A 20,307-nucleotide genomic window follows, 5' to 3' on the forward strand; every position below is an offset into this window, starting at 1 on the left:
CATTCTACATTTCTTTAACATAGAAAGTACTCCTGGATCAGTGCTTCTTTGTTCTCTTTGTGTCTCTGCTCTGTTCTCTCTAACCCCCAGTCGGTCGTGGCAGATGGCCGCTCACACTGAGCCTGGTTCTGGTTCTGCTGGAGGTTTCTTCCTGTTAAAGGGGAGTTTTGCTTTCCAATGTGACATGCATGCTCAGTATGAAGGAGTGCTACAAAGTTAACGACACAATGCAAGTGACTGTCCACTGTCTCTACATGCTCATCCAGGAGTGAATGCTGCAAGTCACTGACTGGATGCAATCTGCTGGGTTTCCGTAGAAAACATTTTAAACAATTTGAATAATAAACCCATGCCTGATACAGACACAAATAAAGCGCACTTTGGCTGTCACTTCTGTAGACAAATGCAGGGCCCTCTCTGACCTTGCAGTACACATAGGATTTTCCATAACTCCTCATAGCCACAAGAACTACCCATATTATTAGAGGGGAAGGTTATATCCAATTAGTATAAATGACTTCTCTGCAGAGGGCTTTTAATCTAACAGCCAAGTAAACTTTACTGCTAAATGACTTGTGGATGAATAGATTTTAATGAGCTGTGATTTGTGGCTTTTGCAGTTAAGCAAAAAATGCAAATGGATAGTTTGGTTGCATTTCAAGTTAAATAAGACAGTATGCAATCTAGGGATTCTGGTTTAAAATAGATGATGATGCAGAAAGGACTTAAATGGCTCAGCTACCATGTGTATACTTCAACTAAAGCTCTGAGGCATGATTGACAAATGTTTTAGTAAAATTGGATCCATGCTGTCAGGTTGGGTGATGTGATTAAAATGTGGTGCATCTAATGCAGAAATATCCCTGGCATTCTTATGTTCCTAGCCTTGACTCACAATTCCTTGTTGTGAGAGATAAAGCTGTACTCAGTGATTATCTCATCTGTGTGTGTGTGTTCCTGTCTTGGCATCACAGTGAGAACCATTTTCCCGATTTCACCATCAAATTGAGGACCGTTTGTACCAAAGTGAGGACATTTTGCTGGTCCTCACGACCTATTTTGCTAACGGTTAGGTTTAGGACTAAGGTGTGAACTGAGTTTAGGTTAAGGTTAGGGTTAGGCATGCACTGGTAATGGTTAGGTTTAGGGTTATTGTCAGGGTTAGGGCATAGAAAGGGTTGAAAATGACTGAAAATCAATGGAAGTCAATGGGAGTCAACACATGGTCCTCACTACATATAGCAAAACAAGAGTGTGTGTGTGTGTGTGTGTGTGTGTGTGTGTGTGTGTGTGTGTGTGTGTGTGTGTGTGTGTGTGTGTGTTCTTGAATTCCACCACTCCTGCATGCAGCCAAGAAAACAAAGTGCATCAAGATCTGAAGATGAAAAAGAGACAAGACAGCAAGACAGGCACATATGTCGATTTCTTGTTAAGCTTGATTTCCATCGTTACCTGTTGGAGAGGTTAAATCTGCTCCCTGGACACCTAGAAAGAAAAGGCATTTATAATCCAACACAAAAGACACTGGAGCCTTTTTAAAAAATTCTGATATAGCTCTTGACAAATTTCTTCTTAGTGCACATTTGGCCACTGTTTTTCAAGCAAACAGTAACCATCTGTCTCTGCGTGCTTGACAGGAGGCATTAGAGGAGTGCAGCACATGTTTTCACTGTTGCCTCTCTCTGTTGGGCTGACCCTGGATGGACCAACATGGTCTTAGTAAGCAACAAGAGGACCTTTCTAGTGGTCAGTTCTGCTAACATATGTCTATATGTTCAGCCGCGTTCCATTTACCTCAGAACTCTGAAAGTAGGAAAGTTAATGTTCCAGTTGCAAGTCTGAATACCAGTGAAATTTGTTACTTGTTTTGCTATTAGCAATTAAAAGTCACTAATGTCTTGTTGCGATTTAACATTATGTTTAAACAAAGAAGCTGTACAGAACTGTATGTGTCACTGATTTACTGAGTTGCAAAAAGTCAGAAGTGCAAATAATGAAAAATGTACTGCAACCTTCCATGGTGGGTTTTTGGAGTGGGGTTGGGGTGGAACATGGGCATTTCCAGATCATTTTTTGTTTTATATACAAAATTGAAAAACCCCACTCCAGAATACAAAAAGGAATGTACCATTAATATGTATAGAAACATAAATAAGCCAAGAATTGTGAAAAAATCAATGTCAAAGAAATGTGCTATGGAATATGACTCTTAATCTGGTCATAGCAAAGTTAAAAGTTGTCATAATGGTGTGATTTGTCTATATATTAATAGTTGTTAGGAAATACAGTTTTATATCGTTATCCATATCTTTAACAACCAATTTAATAAACATACAGTGGCACACTGCTGAAATCAGACTTTTTATATCAGACCACAGCAACACAAGACCTGTAAGACCAGCCAAAATGTCTACTTTTTCTTTACACAAGTACTTTTGAATAAACATTATATTTATGTTAAAACTATTTAAATGGAGCACAGACTTACTGGTCTGGCAGTAACTTCCTTCAAAGCCGGGCTGACATCTGCAGACATAATCAGTGAAGACATCACCTCGGCGGGACTCACAGACGCCATCATTCTTGCAAGGGTTGGGGCTACATGGTCCTTTTGGATAAAAACAAAGCAGAAAGAACTTGAAGCATAAAGTCAAGTAAGTCATCCTGTAACGCCTTAAAGTAATTTATGGTGTTGAGAGAAAAAAAAACTTTTAATTTATCATTTAAAACAAGCAACTTCAAAACATGATTCAATCTATTAATGTCATTAATTCATGTATTTTCTCTCACAGCTAATTAGAAGAAGATTAAGTCTGGAATATTAGTTTAGGGGTCAGAAATAAGCATACCCGTCTCAGTCTCATTGCAGGTTTCTCCAGAAAAGCCATCAGGGCAGATGCAAATGAAAGGAGTTCCTGTGCCAGTCACACAGGTTCCTCCATTGTTACAAACATTCTCAGCACAGGGGTCACCTGCAGGCAGAGGGGAGAGTCAAACTGTAAATGAACCATAAAACTACTTGATATTCATGTGTGATAATTGCAGGCCTTCAGCTCTGGACAGGAAAACTATATTTACTGTAGCTTAGAGAGTTGTAGGTAGGTTGAATGTAAATTTAGCATTTTATTTTTTATTTTGACGTTACAAAAAAATTAATTCTCAGTTTTTCATTTAAAATCTTTTAAACACATTTTGGAACAAAAGTTAACAAAAAAAAAACCATTCTTTGTGTTTCATACCACTGCATTGTTGAGCTGAATGACAAAGAAGTTGTAACAGTCTGAACAGCTGAGTAAGCCATCACTGCCCTGTAAACACCACAAACACTGGATACTTCCACTTCCACGCAGCTGCTGCATAGCATAAAGCTGACAATCTGGCAGTCATCTCTCACAAGGGAAATCATCTCCACTAAAGCAGCGTGTAGAGAAAAATGAAAATAAAGAGGCTAAAGGTTCCATCAGTCATAATTTAATAAAGATAAACCCTATTACAACAAAAAATTAGAAGCCAAATGTAAATAAACATTCATGATCTAAAAACTCGTGGATAATCAAGTCATTATATAGAATTAGTAGTAACCTTAATGAGACTCTCACACCAAGCACTATGGCTCACTTGGTTTCCATTAAGGCTTGTTGGCGATTTTGCAAAGCTCTCTTAAAGTGGAAATGACAGCATTTCTGGCCAATGTCTGGTCTTTGACTAGACCAGTGCTAAACACAGATTTTAACCTGTTTAGCTATTCTGTTGTAGGTCTGATGCTCCGGGATCACGGTCTTGTTGTGTTACCCTATTTAGACCAAGCTTGAGCAGTTTAACAGACAGCCTTACTGCTACTGAAATTCAGAGATGTTCAAGCTATCGGGCATCTGTCAGGTGGCCAGGATTGAAACAAGGCAAAATAATAATATTATTATCAATAATAATCCCTGCAATATTTTTGGCAGTTAGGAGTCAGTTTTGCTAATACTGTTCAAGGCATGAATTGTGTGTACCTTTTTCTCTCAGTCATATTTCTTCCGCTCACATTTAAAGTTGAAAGGGAACCGTGCAGACCAACTGAGGCAAATTTGGAAAAAACACAAAGATGATTGTTGCGTTTTTCAGCAAAGAATGTTAGACCCAGAAGTGGGCCGCTGTCTCATTGTTTTAATCATCTCTGGATATCCAGCCTACGGTGGCCCAGAGGTGTCAGGTCAAATACAGGAACCACAACGGAAGTCATTCAACAGCAGTATTATTTAGTGTCCTTATTTTCTTGTTATACACTGTGTACTCTGCCATTTTACCAACAATGAATAAGCGTAAGCAGAAAGTGGGATGAGGGAGATTTTGTAAATCTTAAGCATAAGGTTTGGGAAACTGGATTTTCTGTTTCAAAAACCGAGAACAGATGGCGTTAACCCATAGATATGTTACTGCACTGCGGTCAAGTGAGCCGACAGAAATACGCGGCCACAGCAGCCGACACCAGCTCTCTTAAAGATTAGCTTCGCGCATACAAGGTGCATTACGGTAATGGAGCAGAAAGGATGCCGATCCTGGCGACGGTTGAGAAAATAAGAGGAAAACAGAAAAGTAACCTTCAGAACATTTATATTAATGACATTTTTACATATTTCACATGTTTTATGGAAAAGTGTTTTTATAATTTTACTGTAAATGTTTGGAGAAATGACAGGTCAAAGTATCTACTAATGCTCAACCAGTATATGCTTTTGTCCCACTTTCAGAATTTTATTTCTAAAAAAACCATGAGAGGTGACAACACAATCTCTTCAGATTATAGTAAAGGGTCATCTATACTATAACCACAATTAAAAGCAACAAAAGCATATACTGGTTGAGCATTAGTAGATACTTTGACCTGTCATTTCTCCAAACATTTACAGTAAAATTATAAAAAACCTTTTCCATAAAACATGTGAAATATGTAAAAATGTCATTAATATAAATGTTCTGAAGGTTACTTTCCTGTTTTCCTCTTATTTTCTCAACCGTTGCCAGGATCGGGTCCTGTCTGCTCCATTAATGCACCTTGTATGGGCGAAGCTAATCTTTAAGAGAGAGCTGGTGTCGGCTGACACGACCGTGTATTTCTGTCGGCTCACTTCACCGCAGTTGTAACTGCGCAAGTTAACTTACGCAACAAAGTCAAAGCTCATTGTAGACTCATAGTTCCAATCAGTGTGACTGATTATCAAAATAAAAGTGTTTCACTTATCAAACATGCAAGATTTGTTTGCTGTTAGCAGGCAAAGCTTCTCTTCCCGTTGTTTCACTCAACAGGCACTGTTACTTCTGTTGCAGATTGAGTGACTTCCGTTGCGGCCTGTCTTGTATTTGACCTGACACCTCTGGGCCACCGTACCAGTCCACATGTATACACCACCACAGAGTTTTAAAAATCTTTTACTTGAGAGCGGTTTTAAAATCATTGCCACCCCAAAAAATTCCAATGTAATCCAATAGGGCTGTTTGGGGGCTGAAAAAGATCAACTACATTTAGTGTGGAGTAATGCATTTGTGATTTAGAGGCAAAAGTAAGACTGTGACATCACGCTTCGCCATGGCAACAACCTCCAGCCAAACCTGGCAGTATTAGAGACCAACTTAAACCATCAGGTTATCTGTCTCTAGGGACAATTTCATGTTGATTAAGTGAAAGGGATCAAATATGGACCATCCAAAGTGAAACATTACACTTCCTGTTATCAGGGGGTGGGGCTTGGATGATGTCGGCATCCCACCATTGAATATTGTGTGGGGGCCTGATGTGGATCAATACCAGAAGGTTTCATGTCTCTGCGACTTTCCTTGTAGGAGCTATTACAATTTCTTTTTTGTGGCGAGATATCAATCTTTGAGGTCTGACTCCGCCCTTTCATCATGCCCAAAAACTCACGATTTTTTATAACTTCAGATCCCCCATCCCTTCTGAGCAAACGGACCAAATTTCAAAACGATCGATCAAACTTTCTAAGAGGAGTTCAATCAAATACAGAGCCTCTAAATGGCAAAAATGGAGTCAAATTTGCAAATTCAATCCAAGATGGCCGACTTCCTGTTTGCTGTAGGATAGGTGCAAGAGAGTTTTATGTAGGTCCCTGAAAGTTCTACAAGCGTACCGAATTTCATAACTCTACGACAAAGTAAGGTAAATGAGGAGGGTGTTTTGAAAATGGGGGGTTGGTTCTGTTGGGCCATTTCTATTGTGACTTTTGTGAAACCTTTAAAATATGTAATTTTCACCAGGCCTAATGCATGTGCAAAATATTGCATGTTTTCATATATGTTTAGGCCTTCAAAAAGCCAATTTAATAATAAACATTTAAATTACAGTAGGCATAATAATGAAAAAGTAAAAATCAATCTAATGGTACAGTTAAACCAATAGATTTTCAAAGAGAAGTTTAAAAAAGATTTTTACAAATGAATTTGTGTAATTTGTTGCCCTGTTCTGCTTTTACTCATCCTGAGCAACATTGAAGACCCAGTTAATACTACACATGCACTCTGGAAGCATCCTCTTTGGCTGTTTATCCAAGAGTAGTACTTCCTGTGGATATCATGCGATATCAGTGATGTATCCAATGTCAAGGTCTTTGACTGCGTCCACATCTCAAGGGATTCTTAAGCCATGGGCCCGACTGGCACCAAGAACACATCTTTATCTGAAGGTCACTGCTTGTTTATCTTTGGGAAGGAATGAAAACCTCCCTTCCTATGCCCGCAGGCAGCTCCCTGCAGGAAACCCTTATATGCCAAACAGATTTCTGGAACAAACTAATCGAGGTCATTCTAAAATAGTCAAAGAAAAACTAGACAGATTTCTCATCTTATTTAACAACCTCTATAGATGTTTGTGGCATGCACTAATGGTGAGGTAATTCGGCTCTGAGCCTGACTCTTTTTAAGGAAATTAAATTAGTGATAAAAGACTAAGTCCAGTGATCAAACGTTGCCTGCCAAGATCAAACCACCAAAACCTCTTTGAAATTTTCCAAAATGATGAGACTGTCTGTAAAAGCCACACATGACTAAAATGAGGAATAGAGAAAAAACTGCATAAGCCACACAAACATTGAAGTACGACTCTCAATTCATTTAAAATATAAGCTGCTGTGTTATGCAGTTTGCCTGGCTTGTTCTTGTTTCACAGGAAACTAGAAGCTTGCTATGTCTGACAATCAAGATGATCCAGGTACAGGATTATCCACACAGAAGGTGGTTTATATTATAAGGGATTTCTTAATTTCTTCGGGTATAGTTTTAGCTTGGTTTATCAAGAAATGTACATGTGAAAAACCACTGAGGACAATTAAAACGTATTATATGCATACTTCTAGATTCTGTCTGTCTGTCAACCCAACAGAAAATACAAAAAACAGATCTAGCAAGTATGTTGTTCATTTTCCAATAAATGTGGGCACAGACAAACACATTGAAGAAAAACAAGAAAAAACACACATGCATTGAAAGGTACCCAGTGTGGTGCCTGCCTGATCCTGACCACCATTAGGAAGGTATGCAGAGATTTACTTGGCAGGAAAAGCCACTTCCAGAGGACATTGTGTTATTCTCAATCCATATGACTCATGGTCTGTGCCTTTTTCAGTTTGCCTCAGCCCATAAAAACTCAAATACCATACCAAAGAAAGTTCGCTGCAAATGACAACACAGTCGTCAAAGAAACGAACCAAACAGGGGTAAGGGGTGTTATGTGATTCTTCTAATATTCTACATACTCAGTGTCTGAAACTACGACAGTGATTATTAAGCCTAAGGAAACCGGACAGGCTATTACGTTGGCAGTTTACATCACGGGGTGGGGGGGTGGGGGGGGGGGGGAGTTGTTTTTGGCTGAAGTCATCAAGCTAAATCTTTTGTAAATAAAGCACAGCACAGAGCATGTTTTCTGTAGAGGATTACAGAGGATGTTATTACAAATGACTCAACACACTGGCCCCATTATGACCACAACCCACACAGAAGGCTCACACTGAAGACCTTTAAATGAGGACTTGACAAAAGTCTAAACTACCTTTATATTAAAAAAAATGTCAAAAGGTGAAAAGTATGTCATTTGTAATGTAGAAAATAGCTAAACCAATGTTAAAATGTTCACCCTGCAAGTCTTCAGGACTGTTATGTAAAACCAGATCTAAGAAATCATTTTGTAACACTGCAAGGGTTACTTTTTGACTCTTCAATACATAGTCATTTGCAAAGATCTAATCTTTCAAAAGAATGCATTATGAAGTTAAACATGGAGAAAATTTGTGTTTCACAAAATACTAACATACAGCTTTGGTAAAATAGCAATACAGTGGCCTCAAAATGTATTGGCACCCCTGGTAAAGATGTGTTAAAATAAATGTATCTTGTACCGCAGTAGCAGGATTTCACATTTACAAATTTAAAAAAATCCAACTTTTCATTTGAAGAATTTTTCAATTGGAAAAAATATAAAATGTAAAGACATTTTAACAGAAGCACTGTTCATGTATAATAAGATGATTATGGTGTGGATCATGCTTTTTTTGTGGCAATCCAAGACTTCCCGTTTTGCTGAGGTATAAATATGATGTGATACTGAGGACCATTTCTCTTAGCAACTTTTTAATATAGTGATAACCATTAAAGCGAGGAACGTGACAGGATACAGCCACGGGAATATAGTTACTCTCCTAAACTAACCCATATCTATAGTTTTAAGGGATGAATAAAAAGTTTAGATTTGGATCTGTGGCTTTGAAGACAGGTCAAAGACCTCAGTTTATTTGCCACCACGCTCAACAAGGAGGATGGGAAACATGGTAACACTCAACTCCAAATCTGTGTTAGAGAACTGCAGCAGATATTACAGTGCAACATTATACTACTGCAATATAATGTACAGATCTTTACCAGAGGTGGCAATAATTGAAGTGCTGTAACACTTCAAAACTCTTACCAAGTCAAAAAAACTATGATTTTTTGGAATTTTCCTTTTTTTGTCCTGGGAATAAATATACAATAATTTAACAAATATAAAAATAAACATTCCTACCAAGGCATACCTAAAAGAAGGTCCTTTTTTCCTACAAATGAAGGTCTTATCAAAGCAAGTCCTCATCAATATGTAATATAATGAGGTAATCTCTTTGTGAGGTATGAGATGTCAGCTAGGGGAAGACTAATTATCTTATTATATATTGCAGTTGTAAAGCAAGGAGACCACGTTAAGAACCGAGGCTGTGATGTAGAAATAATGGGCAGGTATATTGTGAATTAGGAAGCCAGTGTTCATATTATGTGGCATGCTAAACAGAATACACTCTGCTCTCTGCACTGTCGTGCACACACTGGGGCATTTAAACCAGAAGGACGGCGTAGGACTTAGTGTTCCGGAAAGCCAAGGAGTGAGGGTTGTGTCTCCCACATACGAGTCTAAGGATGTGTGGACGTACATTAAGGCAGCCTGTGCTCATTTAGTCTAAAACCCAGCTAGTGAATAGCAGGAGGTGTGAGGAGAAGAGACTCAGACCTGAGGTGTAGCAAGAAGTGAATTTATTAAGGTTTGGCTGAAATTCAAACTTTGACGAGTAAAGCTTTTTTTTTTTTTTTTTTGTACATACAGGTCCTTCTCAAAATATTAGCATATTGTGATAAAGTTCATTATTTTCCATAATGTCATGATGAAAATTTAACATTTATATATTTTAGATTCATTGAACACTAACTGAAATATTTCAGGTCTTTTATTGTCTTAATACGGATGATTTTGGCATACAGCTCATGAAAACCCAAAATTCCTATCTCACAAAATTAGCATATTTCATCCGACCAATAAAAGAAAAGTGTTTTTAATACAAAAAACGTCAACTTTCAAATAATCATGTACAGTTATGCACTCAATACTTGGTCGGGAATCCTTTGGCAGAAATAACTGCTTCAATGCGGCGTGGCATGGAGGCAATCAGCCTGTGGCACTGCTGAGGTCTTATGGAGGCCCAGGATGCTTCGATAGCGACCTTTAGCTCATCCAGAGTGTTGGGTCTTGAGTCTCTCAACGTTCTCTTCACAATATCCCACAGATTCTCTATGGGGTTCAGGTCAGGAGAGTTGGCAGGCCAATTGAGCACAGTGATACCATGGTCAGTAAACCATTTACCAGTGGTTTTGGCACTGTGAGCAGGTGCCAGGTCGTGCTGAAAAATGAAATCTTCATCTCCATAAAGCTTTTCAGCAGATGGAAGCATGAAGTGCTCCAAAATCTCCTGATAGCTAGCTGCATTGACCCTGCCCTTGATAAAACACAGTGGACCAACACCAGCAGTTGACACGGCACCCCAGACCATCACTGACTGTGGGTACTTGACACTGGACTTCTGGCATTTTGGCATTTCCTTCTCCCCAGTCTTCCTCCAGACTCTGGCACCTTGATTTCCGAATGACATGCAGAATTTGCTTTCATCTGAAAAAAGTACTTTGGACCACTGAGCAACAGTCCAGTGCTGCTTCTCTGTAGCCCAGGTCAGGCGCTTCTGCCGCTGTTTCTGGTTCAAAAGTGGCTTGACCTGGGGAATACGGCACCTGTAGCCCATTTCCTGCACACGCCTGTGCACGGTGGCTCTGGATGTTTCTACTCCAGACTCAGTCCACTGCTTCCGCAGGTCCCCCAAGGTCTGGAATCGGCCCTTCTCCACAATCTTCCTCAGGGTCCGGTCACCTCTTCTCGTTGTGCAGCGTTTTCTGCCACACTTTTTCCTTCCCACAGACTTCCCACTGAGGTGCCTTGATACAGCACTCTGGGAACAGCCTATTTGTTCAGAAATGTCTTTCTGTGTCTTACCCTCTTGCTTGAGGGTGTCAATAGTGGCCTTCTGGACAGCAGTCAGGTTGGCAGTCTTACCCATGATTGGGGTTTTGAGTGATGAACCAGGCTGGGAGTTTTAAAGGCCTCAGGAATCTTTTGCAGGTGTTTAGAGTTAACTCGTTGATTCAGATGATTAGGTTCATAGCTCGTTTAGAGACCCTTTTAATGATATGCTAATTTTGTGAGATAGGAATTTTGGGTTTTCATGAGCTGTATGCCAAAATCATCCATATTAAGACAATAAAAGACCTGAAATATTTCAGTTAGTGTGCAATGAATCTAAAATATATGAATGTTAAATTTTCATCATGACATTATGGAAAATAATAAACTTTATCACAATATGCTAATATTTTGAGAAGGACCTGTACATGTTGAGATCGGCGTGACTCCAGCTGCAGGTGAGCTTTCTGTAGTCTGTGATTGCAACTCCAGAGCACAGCCATCTGCTCCTGCTCTAAAAGTCTATAAATACACACTGGAGTCACGCACTAGCAACACAACAACACACCTTCCTCCAAAGTACTGAATCAGATCTGGGAATAAAAACATTCTAGACAAAGATTTTCTTTAAATAAACAGCCTGTGTTGAAACTGACTTACCTTTTTTTCCTTTCTGATTATATAAACAAAATTGGTTTTAAGGAACAATTTGTGATCTGTGCCAGATGCTTCCTTGGATCAGTGTTGAAGCTCACAATGCAGTATGTAAAATATTCAACACAGCAGATTGAAAGTGGGGCAACAGATACCAATAAAGTATTTAAAATTAGATGATCCTCCACATTGTGATAAAACATTGATCAAGGACGCTATTCAAAAATCAAATAGGATGAGAGCAAAAAAACAGCAAGAAAAACAAAACAAAACAAACAAAAAAAGAAACGCCTTGAGAGATTTAGTGAAAAAAATAAGTGATCAGTGCTGAAAAAGGCCTGGAGGGAAATCCTGACGCAGGCAGATGGGATGAGTCAGATTTGTTATTGGAACATACATATTTGATTCACACAACCAATGTACTGCACAAGCTCATGTACTAGGGCTCAGTGTCCCCATCACTCCCCATGAGCTTAAGATATTGGCCACAAAAAAAATACATGAGGATGTGTATATTAAGGGCAATTAGTGTGACCCCAACTGGCCAAATAAAAATATACACACAGCGTAAATATCTGACACCTTAATTAATAATAGTTAAACCAAATGTTTAAGCTTGTCATTAAACCAGCATCCAGAAAACATCTGCTCTAAAGGCCACTTAGACAAGGAATTAAAGAGTAATCACCTTCAAACCAAACTCAGTTTTTCTATGCCAGGTGCTAAACTACCCCACATGCTTCCTGGTGTGTAGTCTAGAGTAATAAAGCACCGCTGGCTTTATATGCCTGTCACTTACTGTATCGGCCTTTCGTTCGTTGAAATATGAAGATGTTTGCCTTCAAGTAAATAACACTCCAACACCACGTTTTTACACGTGTAGCAAACACGCTGTGATTAATCCAGTGCTCTACACTATGCATTTTGAAGATTAGCTCTTCAATGACACTGCATGCTTGGAGTGACTTAGATAGCAGGGTTGTTCAACACATTTTCTGACAAATTTAGCTAATAATTATCTGATAACTTTGGGGTACTCCGGCCCTGTTTTCACAACAACGATTTCTGGTGAAACATTAAATCCGTCTTACAGGGAAGACGTGGCACATGTGCAGCATGACTAAAATCAATGGAAATCAATGCGCACAACATAATGGCTACCAACCAGTTTAAAACCCACTGAAGAAGATATCAACAATAACATCAGATTGCAGAGTGTTTACTTGTGCTACTGACTCTATTGAATCTAGCGACAGTTCTCCGACAAAGTGCTCATTTTCGCCCCCATTTTGTAAGCAGGAAGTGTTTGCACGTGCTGTTGAGTTTCAACGAACATACCTCCTGCTAGTGGCGCGGTGGGGGAATACACCATTTTCATGTCTACTGTTGCCATGTGAACAGAGATTGTCATTTAAAACGTTGTCATGTAACCCGGCTCTTCAGACTGTGTATACAGCACTGAACTTTCAGCCCAAGATGGTCGGGGAATCATTAAGTACTGAAAAAAAAAAAAAAAAAAAAACATTTTCTGTTACACCGACATACTCTGAAAGATAAAACAAAACAAACTATGCTAGAGGTGCTCCAGACAACGCATGTCCGCACATGAACTGGCTACCAGTATCAAGAGCATTGAATTTTCGGGGAATTGTTTAGTATTGGAGGGATAATGACATTGCAAACGTAATGCAGAAAGACTGGAAATTTTAAACACTTCATCCCAATCCACGAAAACATGCACACACACACACAGTGTGGCAGAGATTGACGTTTCACAAAACGCTCTTAATTTTGTCACTTTTAGACCCACATATCATGCATTTCCAGAAAGGCCAACATACACGGCAATATAGAGTGTGACAGCAGCTTGAGAAACAACTTGTGCCACTTGTGTCATTGCAAACCTAAATTAAACAAATAAACATCAATGCATGGTTTTCTGAGCATCTGCAGCATCATATTAGCAGGAAATTAAATTCCTGTTTGGCATCCAATGCTTTAGACACTGAGATAAGCATTACCTGTGTGATATGGATTATATATTGGCCAAATGACAATATATAGGCAATGCATATTGCTGTCCATATTAACTTGTCTTTAATCTTCAAGTAAAGTTGAACCAGATTAAAAACATGAGGGTTCATACACCAGGCAAAGATTCCACACAAATACATGCTCAAGCTACCCATTGGTCCAATGTTGGGCTATTTTTAGCCCTGCTTCATTTAGTCAACATCAGTGCTTCAGTTGTGAGAAAAAAAAACTGTCTCAGCCAGACACAGAACACAGCTTTCCACTTATCTACACTCAGCAGCTGAAGCAATAGATGAGCTACAGGGGTTGGACAATGAAACTGAAACACTTGTCATTTTAGTGTGGGAGGTTTCATGGCTAAATTGGACCAGCCTGGTAGCCAGTCTTCATTGATTGCACATTGCACCAGTAAGAGCAGAGTGTGAAGGTTCAATTAGCAGGGTAAGAGCACAGTTTTGCTCAAAATATTGAAATGCACACAACATTATGGGTGACATACCAGAGTTCAAAAGAGGACAAATTGTTGGTGCACGTCTTGCTGGCGCATCTGTGACCAAGACAGCAAGTCTTTGTGATGTATCAAGAGCCACGGTATCCAGGGTAATGTCAGCATACCACCAAGAAGGACAAACCACATCCAACAGGATTAACTGTGGACGCAAGAGGAAGCTGTCTGAAAGGGATGTTCGGGTGCTAACCTGGATTGTCTCCAAAAAACATAAAACCACGGCTGCCCAAATCATGGCAGAATTAAATGTGCACCTCAACTCTCTATTTCCACCAGAACTGTCCGTCAGGAGCTCCACAGGGTCAATATACACGGCCGGGCTGCTATAGCCAAACCTTTGGTCACTCATGCCAATGCCAAACGTTGGTTTCAATGGTGCAAGGAGCGCAAATCTTGGGCCGTGGACAATGTGAAACATGTATTGTTCTCTGATGAGTCCACCTTTACTGTTTTCCCCACATCCGGGAGAGTTACGGTGTGGAGAAGCCCCAAAGAAGCTTACCACCCAGACTGTTGCATGCCCAGAGTGAAGCATGGGGGTGGATCAGTGATGGTTTGGGCTGCCATATCATGGCATTCCCTTGGCCCAATACTTGTGCTAGATGGGCGCGTCACTGCCAAGGACTACCGAACCATTCTTGAGGACCATGTGCATCCAATGGTTCAAACATTGTATCTTGAAGGCGGTGCCGTGTATCAGGATGACAATGCACCAATACACACAGCAAGACTGGTGAAAGATTGGTTTGATGAACATGAAAGTGAAGTTGAACATCTCCCATGGCCTGCACAGTCACCAGATCTAAATATTATTGAGCCACTTTGGGGTGTTTTGGAGGAGCGAGTCAGGAAACGTTTTCCTCCACCAGTATCACGTAGTGACCTGGCCACTATCCTGCAAGAAGAATGGCTTAAAATCCCTCTGACCACTGTGCAGGACTTGTATATGTCATTCCCAAGATGAATTGATGCTGTATTGGCTGCAAAAGGAGGCCAAATATGACTAATCTTCACCACATCTATTCTCCATGAACCACAGAGAAAAACATGTTGAGATACATTCCCTTAATTTGGAGCCATCTGGTTTTTTCAGTTTCATTTCAAAGAAAAAGGTAGTGCAAAACACCTCAAACAATGAGTCATCAGTTGATGACAATAAACAGGATCTCTTCTAAAATTCAAAGTATTCAAACTAATCAAAATTGAATGTGTTCAGTAAAAGTCTTCAGACTTAAGAAAATAGCCAAACAAAAAAACATGCTTACTTTAACTGTAATGTACACATAACTTCATCAAACATGAGATTTGGTAATGAGCTTTAATGTACCGTTAATATTGAACAAGGATATTTTATGATCTCTGCAGGAGGAAAAGCCACAAGGCGACATCTGGTAAGAAACACACAACTAAGTCGTGTATTCCTCGCTTTGACAGCTGGAAAATCCATCATCATAGGAAAGCACTTCCTGTTCCTTGGCATGTTGGAGAGCAGAAATGCAGGCAGGAGAGGCAAGCCATTTTACCTTTTGTTCATTGGCCTAAATTTGTTCAATGCATGGAAAAGAAAGCAAAGCAGGCGCCAAAGGGCAGGAGGTTAAAACTTGACAAGTATAATAGCCTGCATGTCTACTGCTACTCAGAAGGGGTCAATGCAGAAAATCACCTAAAGGCATTTATTCTTTAACCCATATATCGTGATACACGTTTTTTTAACAAGCTTTAAAAGTAGCCAACATAAAATTCTTCTCAAGGTACGAGTCGGTAAGTTCTAGCCTATAAATAACATGTGGTGGACTTTAACAGACAGTATAACTGCTCCGTCCTTTTATCACTCAATTAATGAACCCTACACAAACAAAACACAGATTAAAAAACGGGACCTGGGGCTTTAGAATGAGTTAGTTAACTTCGTTTGAGACAACTTTAAAGAACAACGTCCATCACTCAAGCTTAACAGCAGCTGTCTTTAACGTTAATGAGATGTTCTCAACCGTAAACAAACAGGAAAACTGTGATCACAGGAGCTCCTTACCTTTCACCCCAAACACCAGACAAGCTGTGAGAAGTTGTACCCAGAAGAAGTAACGCGTCTGCACCTCCATGGCCGCTCGTAAAGAAGCTGTAGTTTGTCAGTCTGCGACACAACGTCTCAGTTGGAGCTAAACGGCGGTTTGGAAGCTGTCGCTGCGGCGGCTCGAGCTTTTATAAACTCCCAGTCTAACAGCACGTGCGCCTCAGTTCTCAGCCAATAGTGGCCTGCTGTTCAATTATGGCTCCGCCCACCTTTTCAGTCGGGAAAAGCAGAAATCAATAAAAACCGAATTAACCTTGAAACTGGTGCTCTTATGGTAAATGAGCTGCATTAGTTTCACCATTGTTTTATCAATGCGTTCACTGGGATTTTGTGAGATAGACCAACACAAAGTACCCCATAACCTTGAAGTGGAGGGAAGTAAATATATGATTTACAAAGTTTAACTAGGGAGACTTGCATATGCATTCAGAGGTCACCTAATTTGTACATAGAGTCGATCTGTGTGTAATTTAACCAGTACAGAATCAGTTGTCACTAACGGCCCAAAGTGCACAAGGAAAATATCCCCCAAACATTCCAATATCTACAGCAGTCTGAACCAATGATACAAGGTGGGATGGATTCATGCTTCCATGTTGTTTAAATCAAATTCCGACCCTACGATCTCAATGTTGAAGACGAGGCAACGTTTCCCAATCTCTCATTGTCTAATTTTGGTGAGCTTGTGTGAACTGTAGGTCATGTTTTTGTCCCTAGCTGACTGGAGTGGCACCTGCTGTGGTCCTTTGCTGCTGTAACCCATCTGCTTCAAGGTTTGATGCATTCTGCAGTGGTATTCTGCATGCCTTGGCTATTAACGTGCTGTGGAGAGGTTAAAGGGTTGGGTTATAAAAACATCTCTAGTTACAAATGTCTTACAGAGCAATATCCAATCCATCATCTTAAAAATTTGTCTCCGCCCTGTACACATTTATAGGACAAAACAGCAACACATTTCTCCCATCCCTTCACCTTCCTGGCTATGGAGCAAAGCTTGTTAGGAGGGGAAGTTCCCTAAGAATTTACAACAGAACAAAAATATGACTAATCATCATAATCACCACACCTATTCTGCACAGCTGTACTTGTTTGATGCATTATGTAGTCAGAAAGTGTTATTCTGCATACCTTGGCTATTAACGTGCTGTGGAGAGGTTAAAGGGTTGGGTTATAAAAAACATCTCTAGTTACAAATGTCTTACAGAGCAATATCCAATCCATCATCTTAAAAATTTGTCTCCGCCCTGTACACATTTATAGGACAAAACAGCAACACATTTCTCCCATCCCTTCACCTTCCTGGCTATGGAGCAAAGCTTGTTAGGAGGGGAAGTTCCCTAAGAATTTACAACAGAACAAAAATATGACTAATCATCATAATCACCACACCTATTCTGCACAGCTGTACTTGTTTGATGCATTATGTAGTCAGAAGTGTTATTCTGCATACCTTGGCTGTTGACGTGTGTTTATTTGAGCACCATCCAATACAGAATCTAATTAATCAGGCCCAAGTATCTCTGGAGGAGCTGCAGGGACTCAGAGCTCTAGTGCGAGTATCCATTGACTGGACATCACAATTCAATTAAAAAACACTTTATTCCTTCCAAAGGGAAATTAAATAATCTATTAGTCATGGATTCAACAAATCTGGCTCTCATGGATAAGTGAAAAGAAGACAGAAACTTGATGAAACATGGTGGCGGCAGCAGCTATATGATGCAATGCTATTCTTCTGCAGGGAAAGGGAAGCTGGTCAGACCTGATGGGAAGATAGATGCAGCTAAATTCAGGGGGAAGAAAATCTACTATAAGCTGCAAAAGACCTGAGACTGGATCGAAAGTTTACATTCCAGAATTAAAACCATCCAAACATGCATCCAGGGCCACAATGAAACGTTTTAAAACACAGCATATCCATGTGTTAGAATGGTCATGTCAAAGTCCTGAGCTAAATACAGTTGCAGGGCTTGAAATTTGATTTGACAGAGGCACTCCATACACTCTTACTAAAAACTAGAACTATTTTGCATCTAAGAATGGACAAAGATTTCAGTTTAAATGTGCAAAGCAGACATAACTCATTTAAAATGTAGTGTGGTTCTACAAAGTAGTGGGGTCTCGGTGCATTTGCACCCCGTATATTTCACGTTTTCAAATGTTTACTTCTAAAAAACATGTATCGTGTTCCTACTACTTTACAATCTTGTTTTAGTTTATGTTGTTATGTTTTGATATGTTTATCACATCAAATTCCAATCAAATACACTGAAGACTGCAGTTAATGGAAAAATTCAAAGCACTGTTCATAAAGGCATGTTAGAATAATAAAAACCTGTTTTTGGGAGAAAGAAAACATGAAACCCCTTAGAAGTGCAGATTATGTCCAAAGTTTTATTGTATATAAACAGTTTGGTTTATGTGTGGGTGTTTCTTGAACTGAGATCAGCATTGGATCGGAATCGTACTGTCAGAGAGAGTGGGTGTGATGTGAACAATCTTTTCAGTGGGTCTTGGATCAATGCCAGAAAGCATCATACCCCAGTCTGAAATTTTCACACCAAATTTTGGAGACAATAGCACCTAAAATTTGAATCACATAACTAAAAACTGGCTTGGTATGGGTCTCCCTCTCATCCTGGTGCAGCTCTTTCCCTGCATCTTACTGAGACTTTAAACAGCAGCAGGTACAATAGCCACAGAAAAAGTCAACACATTTTCAGTAGCAGTGTAAAACTAACCCTTTCTGTAGCCTAGTAACAAGCCAAGGCAATTTAAAAGTAGCTTAAACTGAAGCTCACACATGACAACTTGCTTAAACACAGTAGAGAAAAGCTGTGGCACCTAAATGGTCCACTCTCATCACATTTCCATCCTGCCTTTGTTTTAACCCCCATATGATTACATTAAATACTTTTAATTTAAAATTTAATGATGGATTTAATTTGGGAGAAGGCTGTGTAAAACACGATGCTCCACCTCACACTTGCAAGACTAAGTTTCTAAAAACAGATTGCACATCTCTGTGTACCAGTTTCTAAGATTAAAAATGCATCAAACATTGGGCCTCTAAAAAAATATAAATATTTAATAATCAGCACTGGCTAAATTCAGAGCCTTGTGAAAGTATTCGGCCCTCTTGAACTTTTCAACCTCTTGCCACATTTCAGGCTTCAAACATAAAGATACAAAATTCTAATTTTTTGTGAAGAATCAACAACAAGTGGGACACAATCATGAAGTGAAATGAAATTTATTGGATGTGTCAAACTTGTTTAACAAATAAAAAACTGAAAAGTGGGGCGTGCAATATTATTCGGCACCATTACTTTCAGTGCTGCAAACTCACTCCAGAAGTTCAGTGAGGATCTCTGAATGATCCAATGTTGTCCCAAATGACTGATGATGATAAATATAATCCACCTGTGTGTAATCAAGTCTCCGTATAAATGCACCTGCTCTGTGATAGTCTCAGGGTTCTGTTCAAAGCGTAGAGAGCATCATGAAGACCAAGGAACACACCAGGCAGGTCCGAGATACTGTTGTGGAGAAGTTTAAAGCTGGATTTGGATACAAAAAGATTTCCCAAGCTTTAAACATCCCAAGGAGCACTGTACAAGCAATCATTTTGAAATGGAAGGAGTATCAGACCACTGCAAATCTACCAAGACACTACATAAATCTGGTCTTTATGGAAGAGTGGCAAGAAGAAAGCCATTTCTCAAAGATATCCATAAAAAGTCTCGTTTAAAGTTTGCCACAAGCCACCTGGGAGACACACCAAACATGTGGAAGAAGGTGCTCTGGTCAGATGAAACCAAAATCAAACTGTTTGGCCACAATGCAAAACGATATGTTTGGTGTAAAAGCAACACAGCTCATCACCCTGAACACACCATCCCCACTGTCAAACATGGTGGTGGCAGCATCATGGTTTGGACCTGCTTTTCATCAGCAGGGACAGAGAAGATGGTCAAAATTGATGAGAAGATGGATGGGGCCAAATACAGAACCATTCTGGAAGAAAACCTGTTGGAGTCTGCAAGAGACCTGAGACTGACGGAGATTTATCTTCCAACAAGACAATGATCCAAAACATAAAGCCAAATCTACAATGGAATGGTTCACAAATAAACGTATCCAGGTGTTGGAATGGCCTAGTCAAAGTCCAGACCTGAATCCAATCGAGAATCTGTGGAAAGAGCTGAAGACTGCTGTTCACGAACGCTC

The 20,307-nt window shown here is 39.7% G+C and overlaps 1 protein-coding gene across 4 annotated transcripts in view; it reads right to left on the minus strand.

The window, feature by feature from the left end:
• The window catches only part of mfge8b (milk fat globule EGF and factor V/VIII domain containing b), a 33,614-nt gene extending 17,423 nt beyond the window's left edge, over positions 1-16,191 (minus strand). For 2 of the 4 annotated variants that reach the window (XM_047347112.1, XM_047347102.1), the window contains exons 1-4: positions 16,036-16,191; positions 2,850-2,972; positions 2,489-2,608; positions 1,453-1,485 (exon numbers count right to left, since the gene is read on the minus strand). In XM_047347112.1, coding sequence (XP_047203068.1) covers positions 1,453-1,485; positions 2,489-2,608; positions 2,850-2,972; positions 16,036-16,105 — 346 coding nt within the window. In that variant the 5' untranslated portion in view covers positions 16,106-16,191. The remainder of the gene's footprint in view (positions 1-1,452; positions 1,486-2,488; positions 2,609-2,849; positions 2,973-16,035) is intronic. The other 2 variants (XM_047347134.1, XM_047347123.1) reach the window with 1 other exon arrangement.
• Between the last annotated feature and the right edge of the window lie 4,116 nt (positions 16,192-20,307).

This window comes from Girardinichthys multiradiatus, chromosome 2 (assembly GCF_021462225.1).
Source record: "Girardinichthys multiradiatus isolate DD_20200921_A chromosome 2, DD_fGirMul_XY1, whole genome shotgun sequence".
Classification (NCBI taxonomy): Eukaryota; Metazoa; Chordata; class Actinopteri; order Cyprinodontiformes; family Goodeidae; genus Girardinichthys; species Girardinichthys multiradiatus.